The following is a 12,947-nucleotide window of genomic DNA, read 5'->3' as shown; positions in this document are numbered from 1 at the left end:
TAGCATGCTGGTTTTCATCTGATGGCGTGTTGCAGGTTTCAGTGCACAGCTAATGAGGTGGTCTATGAGCGAGCAAAGAGCGCTGATGAACTGCAGTCTCTCATATTAAATGCACAACAGCCATACCCAAATATTCAGTGGACCCTCAGCAGATGAATGGAAGGCCCACTAGGGTTTCTGAAGTCCATTCAAACCTCACTCTTCGAACATGAATTTAAGACCCTCGCAAAGGGTAATAAACCCCTGAGGGTCAAAGGGTACGTTTACCTGACAACAATGTACTAAATACTGAAACGTTTTTCCTTTGAGTTTTTTGCATATAGACGGCAACGTTGTCAAAATGCTCCCTGTTCACACGGATCCATGAAAACGACTAAGAACACTATTATTCATGCCAGGCCAGCGATTAGAGTTGTCAAAAGTACCGACTTCGGTACTAAAATTTTAAAAATGTAACAGCTTTGAGCGCTGTTGAGTGGATACGTAAACACCTCTGATTGGCCATTGTGTTGACTGGTCCACGATAGAAGCCTGCTTTCAAACACTCCCGTGTGTATATGTGTAAGCTCGCAGTGAAGAGCGTCATTGATGACTATTTATAACGTTTTTGACGCGTTGATCATTGAAGCTAATCACAGACATATCTTTGAGCACGTGAACACAATCAGAGATGTTTACGAATCTGCTCAACAGTGCTCAAAGCATCACATTTTTAAAATTTCAGTACCGATGTGGTACCGAAGTCAGTACTTTTGACAACTCTATTGGTGATGTTACTTTACTTCGTAAAGAAACGCTACGTGCCTATAGACTGAACATGTAATACGCATGCGTATGACGTCATCGTTTTCACACATAGTTTACACTGAGACGAGAATGGCATCGTTTTTACAAACTTGCACTTTCAATCCCATTTTCAAAAGTTTGTTTTCAGGCCCCCAAAATGTCATTGTCGTGTAAATGACAGGCCGAAAAGCATAAAAAGTTTTTAGTTGAAAACAGTGTGTGGAAACGCTGAGATGCGCATAAATCCTAAAAACAATTTCATTGCACAGCATCTCAAATATTGGTTTGATCATTCTGAAATGCCTGAGCCAAGTCTGATATCAGAATGATGGTACAAGGACCTCGCAGAAGCGTCTTGTGATTGTGTTCCCAAACACCAGGTATCCAAACGCATAACATGACAGCGTTTATTGCGTCGGCGTAGGGGAAAAAGGCCAGTTTCTTTCCCAATTGCAGCAACTTCCATTTTTATTACAGATATTTTGCGCTAATTTCCCAGTAAGTTATGACTTTGTTCTCCTGAACACATGAGATGGAAACTACTGACTACTGACTTGTTGATTCATTTATGTGTCAAAGTATGGCAAGTCACAGTAAAAAAAAAATTATCAGAATATCTTGCCTGCACTTATGAGCTCAGTTTGCTCTAAAATGAAAGGCAATTCAGCAGCTGCTTTAACTTAACTCCCTGTTTATATTAACACTTTAAATTTAACTGCTCTGCAACCCTCACATCCTCCACTTTCTCAACTACTTCGACACCGTCAAAGTCTCTGCTAATCAAACTGAGAGCAGAGTCAAGAGTGATTCATATCAGTAAACTCTGATCCTTTAAGTCAGTGACAAACACAAACCACAGCAGGCCGGAAATCTGCACAATTCAACGGTTTTACAGACAGAGCACCCCAAGCCATTTGACACTGTCACAGAAGGTTTAGGCTTTATTATATTGAAACAATGCAGCAGGAATACATTGATTCTAATCTAGAATATGGTCGAACACAAAGATTAAATATTCACAAAATGATTTCAAAGAAAAATGAGAGGAAATTCAATTAATAAAGCAGGCCCAGACGAAATCTACAGACTTTCTACACTGATTTTAGGGGAAAATCTGTGAAGTGTATTAGGATAAATAAATAAATTATATATATATATATATATATAGTTATTAATAAAAAATATTAATTAACTAGACAATTATCTGCTGAAAGAATAACCAGTAAGCCAAAATACATGTAATATAAATAACAAAAATACATTTAAAATTGTTGGCAAGTAGACAACAGTAGGGAAACACAATTTAGGGGAAAAAAATCTAATTGGAATTTCTCTGATAAAAATTTTGACAGCGATTTAAAATTAGATTTGCTTATTTCGTGCTGCACAATTAGGCTTAATATTTGGCTTTGATTATATATCAATTTAACAATGAAATAATAATTATTATTATTCCTTTATTATTATTATTATTATTCCTACATAAAAATGAACAAAAATACATAAAAATTTAAAAAATAACTTGTAATACTATTTTTCTGTAAAATTAAACATTAAGAATTTAATAAAAGTAATGATAATAATATTATTTAATAAAATTACAATACTAAAATGTATAGCTTTCTTAATTTCTTTGCCTTTAATTGTTAAACCATTTTGAAGAAATTTTAAAAAAATCTTTCGTTCTTTCTTTTTTATGGGAAGATGGTTAAGCCAAAAAAATTAAAACATAAAATACAAGTGTAAATATCAAACAGTACTACTATCTGTAACTTGAAAACATAACCAATACAGCAAAATATTTAATAGATTTAAATATTATCAAAAACAAAAAACAAAAAAAAATTGTATAAAACCATTAAAATAATCATTAGTACACATAAAAGTTGGGGACATATTCAGGATTCAGGGTTCTCAGGATCAGTAATCAGACAGCAGCTGCAATGTGACACAACATAGCTGAACACCTGACTGCAAGTAGTGCAATGATGCATGTGATCCTCCTCATTCATATGGCCTTTCCCTACAGGGAGCACAAACACGTCAGCTTTTTTAAATCTCAGTTTCTCCTACATGCAATCTAATTGATTTACTCCTTTAAACATGTGTCAGGTCTCTGACGTGCAGCCATCCATCACAGCACAGCACAGCAGCAGCTGAGGCTCAATGAGTCGTGATGCAGCTCTGCCGGGCCACAGGGGGTCTTAGTGTGTCAGCACCTGCAGTCCAACAGAGAGAGAGCTGAGAAACCTGTGCACCGGTCCGGCCCTTGGAGCCCGGGTTTGTGGGCCTTCTCTAAACACCATTGATTCCACTGGAATCACCTTGCCTCAAACTACTCTGGCTTTGTTCACACTGCACACAAATCTGGTTTGGTTTTCAAATCTGATCTTGTGGACTGACTACCACACTATTTATCTGTTTGTTTATACAGTGCTGTTAAAGGCCCTAAATGCGTCTAAACACTCAAGATCTTCCTACGAATCCACATTTTCGCAACGGAACGCTGCTTTGACTGTCGGGAAGAAGTCTGCAGTGGAGCTCGCATATCAATCGACCGCACATGAGCACACCTCTGAATCCTAAAATGACAAATGGGACACCCTATGGTCTCATGGACTTCACAATCATGTCCACACGGCGGGCATTTTAAGTCTACAAGAGCATAAGTGCATATGAAGTGTGCCATTAAGGAGAGGGCTATTGTCTGGTGTATCAATATTAGGCTAAGGCACATTCCAAAACATCAGATTTTGACCGAATTTCAAAGCACATATGGATTTAATATGAATCGGGTTTGTAAACTTGTTTTGTTTTAGCTGTTTTGACATTCAGACTTGACAAAAAAACTAAACAGATTTGAGTCAAATACAAGGTTTATCCGACAGTCTTTTGACAATTCGTAACTTTTTTACATTTGGTAAACTGGAATTGTATGAATTTGTACGATTTCATATACGCTTCCATACAACCTTCTGTTCATGCTACTTTTTGTTTTACTGTGAATCATACGTTTTCCTACGAATCATGTCATACGAATTTGTACGCAATTCCAACTTTGTAAATGATTTTGTATGAGGTTCAGGTCGGGATTGGTTGGTTAGCATGTTTCCATTAGCCCCTGTTGGTACATGTTGTAACTACACCATACAGTTGCAATTTTTTTTATAGTAAATGTTTTACCAGTTTAAGTTGAATTGACTATATATTTATATTTTTCCTGTCTCTTGAGTGACTAGTCAGGTAACTGCCTCAAAACACCTGTAAAACTGAACACCCGTGAGCAAAATCACATCACTTCCGGGGGGCTCTGCGTCATCCAGGCAACTGCCATTGAGATTAATGGGAATGCTCATGGAGAAGCCACATACTGTATAGGAATCTGAGATGGCAATGTCAATGCAACCCACCCCACTCATTCTCCTCTTTACACATCAAAGCAGGTTTCATTTGTCATACATCATTACTTCCAAGATTTCAAAGTGAAACAGAGACACTAAGAGAAAGGAAGACACAGATAAAGAGGTAAAGTGGGAGTGAGCAACACTGGATTAATGTCAGTAAGCAGCAGCTCTGCAGAGTGAAGCCCTGAATCAACAACATCTGTGACATGTAATTACAAGCAACATGATGATCACACACACAAAGCAATGTTGTGAGAGCAACAACCAATCGATCAATACATATTGATCAATCCAACTTCGCTTGTTTTTAACTGCATCACATGCAAACTATAAAAATGTCTACCCACAAAGGAAGTCATCAACTAAAATGACCATTCAGTATGACTTAAAAAAAAAATCTGTTTGAAATGTAAATAGGTTTTAGGATACATTGCAACTTATAAACACCATTCACATCAAGCTTCAAACTACTTCAGCTGAAGGTTTAGGGCTGGTCTATTAGATCATCCGAGGTCTTTCTGAAGAGTTCGAAGAGCATTTAAACAGCATACATTCAAGTTAATTTTAGTACCTCATTTTCAACTTTTCAACATTTTTATCTCATAATAGACAACATAAATGCATCCTCACCTCTGTAGCAAACTGTTAACCAGAGCAGTTCAAGAAACTGTCCACCAAATTCACAAACATCCAAGCCCAACATTGTGAGTAAGCTCTTTTCCACAAGGTTTCCCACAAAAAAAAATCAGGGAAAAAAAAAAAAAAAATCAACAAAGCACACCTCCTGTGGTACAAAAAAATCTGTTTCTAAAACACATACATATATATATATATATAAAAAAATTATTCACAGCAGCATCCTTTCTAGCGCCACTAAAAAAAACAAGATACAGAATCACTGGGTGTGGGTTGGATAGAGAGAGAGAGAGCGTGAGCAAGAGAGAGAGAGAGGGAGAGATAGTAGAAAGACAGTACGTAAGAGAAAGAGAAAGAAAGTAAGGGAGTGAACGAATGCACAAATGATCTGTGCTTAATCCGCGTTGGAAGACCGGCTGTGGCTGAAGTGTTGGCAATGAGGCGGTAATGTGGGAACGGTATTCCAGTCTGCAGACGCTATTGATTCCACCGGCATGAGAAGCAAACCCTCCGCCTCAGTTCAGCACGCCTCCCAACCCCATCACTCATTAGACAGGAGACTGCGATGATCTCATCCTCTTCCTCACACACACACACACACACACACACACACACTCACAGTATCCTTTCCCCTCTGTTCTCTTTATTCCCTGTTCTATTTCTCTGTCTTCACATTTCTGCTCTCCAGAGACACTTATTATTCTTACCATCCCCCATTTTATATCAACTATCACATTGTTTCCCCTTTCATCTCCCCCCTCTCTCTCTCTCACTCTCTCTTTCAGGGGCAACATGCTGGGCAGATTGTTTTTTTCCCCTCTGGTCGAAGATGACTTTCTATCAGTTTGTAGTTCTCCAGCATGTCGTTCTGTCATCTGTCCCAGGGGTCATGGACCTGTCAGAGGTTACACTGGGCGTGCCTCTGCATTTCACACGGCCTTGATGCTCTGTTGTTGGTAGCGTCTTGCTGAGGGGTGCTGCAATGCTGAAGCCTTTTTCAAGAGACTTGTAAGGACAATGGTTGATGTGTGCCGACCCATTACAGCATCTCACTGCATGTCTGGGGCAAAGCTATGACACAAACAGCACATCATCTGATGTGTGAACTAGGTAAAGACACACTGGATTGCATCTGAAGTAGTATTTTTATTTAGTATAATGAAGCAATAAGCCTTTGTGTGGCTTTGTTACTATTGGAGAACTCAAAAAACTGCAATATAAAAAATACCAAGGTTACAAAAAGTTTGATTTAAGGCCCATCATACTAAGGAAAACAACAACTATAAGTTAATAATCATTCTAAGTGTATGGGAATAGTGAAGTCCACACAACAATAGTTATAACGACAATATCACAATATCATTGTAATAAATTTCAGAATTATTATTTTTTCAGCTGCTGAATGATAAAATCTTTGACAGCCAATCAGAATCCATCCTACTCTAAAGAGCTTGAGTATTTAAAGTGGCAGGCGACATAACTGCAGCGCAGGCGAGAAGCGTCTCGCTGCAGCCTGCGGTGGATATCCGCCCACATCCAAGTGTGATGTCAGAAGCCACGCCCATGTCCAAATTTGTCACATTCTCATAAGCGTGATTTCTCCCCCCAAACCAGTTCAGCAGAAACTCTGCCCTGCAGGTGATTCTTAAAATGTTAGTTCACCCAAAAATGAAATCTGTCATTAATTACCCTAATGTTGTTCCAAACCAGCAAGACCTTTGTTCATCTTCGGAACACAAAGTAAAATATTTTTGATGAAATACGAGTTGTTGTTTTTTTTTTTTACCTCCCATAGAAAATAACAAAATTACCATATTCAAGGTCCAGAAAATAGTAAAGACATTGTTAAAGCGGAACTCAGTAAGATTTGTGAAGCTCCCCCTACAGTTTCCTTCAGTGAATCACACTGTCGACTACAACACTCACCAGCGCAGTAGTTTTGCAAATACAGTACAAGAAATCTCAGTGGGTAATTTTCTAAATTGTCTTATGAAGTCATAATATATACATTGTTTTTGAATTACCGTAAAGCATTTTGTCACTCTCGCTTGAACGTGAACATGAGGCGAGATTGTGTCGGGTCGATGCAGCTCAACTTGCAAGTGTTGTATTCAGGCGTAGACGTGCCAGAGGGGGTTAGTGCTCGCCTCAAACACACCACTACAAGTCAATTAACCATCGTAAGGACTAGTGTTGTCAAAAGTACTGACTTCGGTACCTGTCGATTCAGTACTGAAATTTTAAAAATGTGACGCTTTGAGCGCTGTTGAGCGGATTCATAAACATCTCTGATTGGCCATTGTGTTGACGCGCTCATCGGATATGCCTGTGATTGGCTACAATGATCAACGCACGGGAGCATTTGAAAGCACACGGAAGTGTTTGAATTCAAAAGCGTTTTGAAAGTGGGAGCGCAAACGATTGGAAGCAGGTGTCTAACAGTGGACCGATCCACGATAGACGCTGCTTTCAAACGCTCCCGTGTGTATCTGTGTAAGCGCTTAGTGAAGAGATTTATTGATGACTATTTACAACGTTTTTACAACATTGATCATTGAAGCCAATCACAGACATATCTGATGAGTGTGAAAACAACGGCCAATCAGAGATGTTTACGAATCCGCTCAACAGCGCTCAAAGCATCACATTTTTTAAATTTCAGTACCGACTAGGTACCGAAGTCAGTACTTTTGACAACACTAGTAAGGACTATTTAAACTATTTATGAAGGTAAAAAAAGTTACTTAGTTCTGCTTTAACCTTCATGCGGTGTTCGGGTCATTTTGACCCAGAGATTTTCTTTTTCCAGAAAATACTAGTTAATGTTATCGTATTGGACTGAAACTTTGTGACTTTGTTCACACAGGTCATAACTTGCTCAAAACTTTTTTTTTTTTTTTATATAATTTTCATACTTTTTGGGGGGAGGGGGTGGGGTTTCACCTTGTCACACTTTTGGTGTTACCGGTCAAAAATGACTGGCTAACAAAAAATTGCTTATAAATCTCTCATTATGCTATATTATAACCAAATATTGGATTCAATCTTTTTGTCAACTTGTTTTCTTTCATTTAGGACTAGTTTTGTATTTCTTTTTCCAATCGTAGGCCTCATTTATCTGAGAGTAGGCACCTCAGTTTTTGAGTGAAAAAAGATTTTTTTGTGGATAATTTTGTCAATTTTAGAAACAATATAAAAAATAATTGCTTTGTTTATCATATAAGTGTGCTTTAATGGTTAAGCAGGAAATGTGTTTTGAGTGTTTTTATTTTGGTTTTTATTTATCACCAAAAGGCATAAAGTTGTTGAATAAAGTCGTTACTTTTGTTATGTTTTTGCACACAAAAAGTATCGCTTCATAACATTAAGGTTGAACCACTGTAGTCATGTTGACTATTTTAACAATGTCTTTACTATTTCTCTGGATCTTGAATTTGGTCAGTCCTTTGCTTTTTATGGAAGATAAAAACCTCTCAGATTTCATCCTCAAAAATATCCTAATTTGTATTCCGAAGATGAACGAAAGTCTCACGGGTTTGGAACGAAATGAGTAATTAATGACAGAAATGTCATTTTTGGGTGAACTAACCCAAAAATAAAAATGATTTTATTGGTCTAGACTCTATACCAAACACTGATCCCTAAACCTACTCGTCACTGTAACTTTAACCAATGAAATTAGCTGCAGGACGGGATTTCTGGTGAAGTGGTTTGGAGGAAAAAAAAAAAATCATGCTTCCTCATTAACTTTGAAACAGGAAGAAGCATTGAGAAGACTTAACCTTCAAACCTAATTCTTTTTCAGTCACTTCTTATGTTTCTCTTGTTATGACAGACCACACTGAAACCCATTCAAAACTTAAAGCCTAAAAACTTTCATACTGAAACCTACCTGAAACCTACCCTCATGTCTGAAACCCATGCAAAACCTGCCTAAAAACCCTTTCAATCGGAAACCTACATACAACAAATTGGGTTTGAGGGGGGAAAATGGGGATGAGGAGTCACAAGGTGACGTATTGGACATGGGCGTGGCTTCTGACTTTACACTTGGATGTGGGCGGGGTCCAGCACAGGATGCAGCAAACCTTACTTGGCGCATGCTTATAATAAAAATAACTTTTTTTGTGCATTGGTGTGGATGCTAATATAGGTGTTGCTTAGATGGGTCTCTAAATTTAAATTTCATTGGTCACACATGCAAACCACAAACAGTACGACATGCAGTGAAATGCTTTTTACAACTCACCATACATACAATTAAAAAAAAGTGTAGAAAACACACAAAAAAGATAATAACGTAATGATTTATTAGTAATAATAATCAAATTTAAAAAAAAAATCATAATCACAAAACTGCATTAGTTAAACTGTAGACAGTTTACATTTGCTAAGCAATGTTGTAATCTGGCGCAATAATATAAAATGTGCTGTGCGTTTATATACATTTTAAAACAGCTATGAATGTAGCTCATCCAATCAGAATTTAAACATTTTAGAAATTAGGTTTACTTTGCACAAAGGCAACATTACAAGTACTTACAAGTATCATAATCATAGGAAGTTAATTACTAATTCTTGTGCACAGCCAAAGGAAACTAGTATGTGCAGACTGACATGTCAATAGAGCATATGAAGACGGCATGAGACTGAAATGCCAGTGCAAAAGCAAAAATATAATGCAAACATATGCTAACTACAGCATTCAACCAATATGTTATTTAAAAAAAAAATCATGAATTTTAACTCAAACTCATAATTTAATTCAAATAATTTAATCAAAGTAACTTCTACCTTGTGCAGTGACATCTCTTTTCTGATGACATGTATACTGATGCAACAGCCTGTCACTCACATGACATCACAGCAATAGCAAACCACAACCATCCAATCAATTCCCAATGGACAAAATCAAGTCCCGCCCACATTTCTTCTAGTTCAGGAAGCCATTTCACTCAGATATATGTCACAAAAGGGAAGAAAAACTATCGCAACTTCCATCAAAGCCGACTTTAAGTATCTTTTTGTTCTCCATTTAAACTGATTCCTTTGAATTAAAAATTGAGATATTAAAGAGATCTCACTTGTGGTTATTCTATCTGACTTTGTAGGTTTCACATTGGTCAGCTAGCGCAATCTGGGATTCGAGTTTAGACTGACTGACAGTTGTTCAAATCAAGCAGCTCTGAAATGGGATTTGACAGATTACATAATAGATCTATCAAACTACACTAAGCTGAGAGTACAAGACCACTGCTATCTGGCAGCCTGTGATTTCCAATGAAACTTACAAGGAGAAAACAGAAAATCATAAAAGACTAATGATCAAGTGATGCACAAACACATTTTTGACAAAGAAATATCTCTACTTATGATCTGCATGACTGGAAACTGTTGCACAAACAGGAAGTAACAAGAGCAGTCTTCTAAATCCAACCACAGTTGGTCTAGATCAGTGGCATTCTTTTGACATTATGAAGCTTGTCGTCTGAATGTGCTCTCAAATTGGGCCTCAACAAAGTAAAATAAGTTAAAACAACCATAAAATCACATTGGTGTAGGTCTGAATGGTTCCTCTTGAGGCTTGTGCGAAATTGCAGTTCACTTGCGATTCAGCTCTGCTCCACTACTTCAGGAAGTTCAGCACAAGCCTAGGCCTGAACAACAAACACCCAAGAAGGAAGTGAAAGGCTGTCTTGATCAATACACAAAGATCTTGTTTATCGAGGTCTGCCAGTTAATATACACAGTTTCCTTTTTAGGGTTCTGTCAGGCATTGTGATATTTTTGGCTGCTTCTGCAGTGACTGCACTTGTTTAGCTGTTAGCACAGAGTTAGCTGTTCAAAGAACTAAAAGAAAACCTCGAAAGTTTTCATCTCTTCGAAAATCATTTGCACACTAGCTTTTATGGGCTATTAATCAGCTCAGTGATGTACCTTGACGTATGTCTTCTACTGCGCTCGTCAATATGAGGCTAAGAGGCATCGCAAGAATTTTCCAATCATTTTACAGCCCCTTAAACCATGTCAAGGCAAAATGAGCTTTCAGAAAAAAAGAAAATCATATCTGAATTCTCTAGAGGCTGCAATAAAATAGCAATACACCTTCTCGTGCTGATTAAACCATATCAGTTTGGCTATAAAGACACTCAACACCACCATCATGTTTAGTGCCTGCTATGCGAGTGTGTAAAAGATTTTTTTTTTTTTTTCAGAGCAAGGGCATTGTGAGACAGTTAGAAGTGCTACTGAATGACAGGAAAAAGGATTGAATGGCGACAGAGAATAATAGTGATTCACCAGCACTTTAAATCAACTTTCTCATCCATGCACAAGTAAAATTACCCATGGTCTAATACTCAAATAGCAACATGACATATTTAGGACAATTTAAATGAAATAAAATAGGTGAAATATTGACATGGCAACTTTTTTAATACACGGCTTTCTGGAATACTTGATTCTGTTTGTTCAATTCTAGCATTCAGAGCTCAAATATTTCTGAAAAGTGAAGCTACTTAAATAATTTCAACTAAAATGAACATTTCCTGTCCATGCAGCATAACAAGTAGTAGTTTATATTGTACAAAATAAACCCCTTACATCCATTATTTCTTATGTAACATGTAAAAGTCTTTTGAATTGTTCGTTCTGCTCAATATTCATGCTTATAAAGTGATAAAGGATGCCAGTAAGGTGTATGACACATGCAGGAGCCAGTCAGAACAGGATCTCAGTTTGGTCTTTCGTTAAAAGAGGATGTGGTTGCATACGACTTTGCCAAAAAAGTACATCAAAAGTTAGAGGATGGGGCTAATACTGTCTTTGTGGCATAAGTGAGATTTTTAATGCACCAAATTATAATCAAAACCAGATATTAATATCATTCAGTAGCACATAGCCTATTCCTGTCAAATTAATTCATACATTTTACTGTGTGAATTGAAATCTTGAGAATTAATCAAGTTTAAATCTGCATGTAACCTCCTACAGTTCAAGACACTGTTTTCCATTTCAGAATGTCATTCAAAAAATGAAAATGAAAATAACAAAGATCACCTATATAAGCATTAAATCCAAAAAAAAAAAAAAACTTTTGCCAACGTTAAAAAATATCAGTATGCATCTTGTTTCCATTGTCTACATCTTTGCATCATGCCTACGGCGAAACAAACCGTTTCTAACACGGAAAACAAAGTTAGATAGTGAAGTAATAAAGTAAAAGTGTCTTACCGCCTTGTCTCGTCTTGCAGAACTGCAGATGCGGATGTTCAAGAGTGTTCAGATCATGTGTGTACCAGGAAATACGAGTTTACCAATCACAACTCAACGCCTCACACTAACACAGCTGTTGAAAGAAACACCAGCCAAGTGTACTTAAAATTGTTTTACGGTTTTGTAAACTTCGCTATTTATGTTTGTAGCTACTTGCAAAAGAATACCACATTGCTAAAAATGGCAAAATTATGTAAAATGTCAAAATAGTTTGACACGCATGAGTGAGCGTTACAGCAATCTCTGTTTGTTGCACGTGCTGCAAAGCAAACAACTGCAGCGTTAGCATAGTCAATCTGATACTGTGTAATCAGACTGATTTATCAGACTTTTCTTTTAAATTCTGATGTACAACTATGCTGTATTGGCCGTATCAAGATATTAATGACATGCTGCATAGGAACTCGTTAAAATGACAGCAGTGTCAATGTATAGTGTGCGTCTCAGCAGGTATCTGGGTCACCACAATATAAGCTCCTATACATGCCTTGTGCTCAAACTCCTCGGCTAAAATAGGCTATTTATGACATCTTTGTCTCAACATGTCTGTAAATTCCTCGACAGGATTTTCTGCGTTTCTGTTAAACAATGCCTGCTGCAAATAGCCGCGCTCATTCTCCTGTAGTGAGTAACATGACTCAAATTCAAAACGTCAGGTAACGTTAAATGTGACTTTAATGCAATTTAATTTAATACTAAATGAATAAATATCTTAATATATGCCTAATATATGTACAAAAGCTGTATGTTAAATGTATAAAGTTTTGCAATTATGTATAAAGATTAACATGTAGGCTACATTTGTTGCTCCCTTTAAGTCACCTTTATTTATTTAGGGCTTTTTAC

At 37.1% G+C, this 12,947-nt stretch overlaps 1 protein-coding gene across 2 annotated transcripts in view; it reads right to left on the bottom strand.

Moving 5' to 3' along the window:
- The window catches only part of arhgdig (Rho GDP dissociation inhibitor (GDI) gamma), a 30,509-nt gene extending 18,293 nt beyond the window's left edge, over positions 1-12,216 (bottom strand). Inside the window, exon 1 of one of the 2 annotated variants that reach the window (XM_067381882.1) lies at positions 12,060-12,216. Coding sequence is in view for 1 of the 2 variants with exons in the window: in XM_067381880.1 (XP_067237981.1) it covers positions 4,821-4,893 (73 nt within the window). In the remaining variant the exon portion in view is untranslated. Of the gene's footprint in view, positions 1-4,820; positions 4,909-12,059 lie in introns of those variants that run through there. The other variant, XM_067381880.1, reaches the window with a different exon arrangement.
- Positions 12,217-12,947: the final 731 nt, after the last annotated feature.

This window comes from Chanodichthys erythropterus, chromosome 3 (assembly GCF_024489055.1).
Source record: "Chanodichthys erythropterus isolate Z2021 chromosome 3, ASM2448905v1, whole genome shotgun sequence".
Lineage (NCBI taxonomy): Eukaryota > Metazoa > Chordata > Actinopteri > Cypriniformes > Xenocyprididae > Chanodichthys > Chanodichthys erythropterus.
The sequence above is the reverse complement of the archived record's forward strand: the minus strand, read 5'-3'. Positions and strand labels throughout refer to the sequence as shown.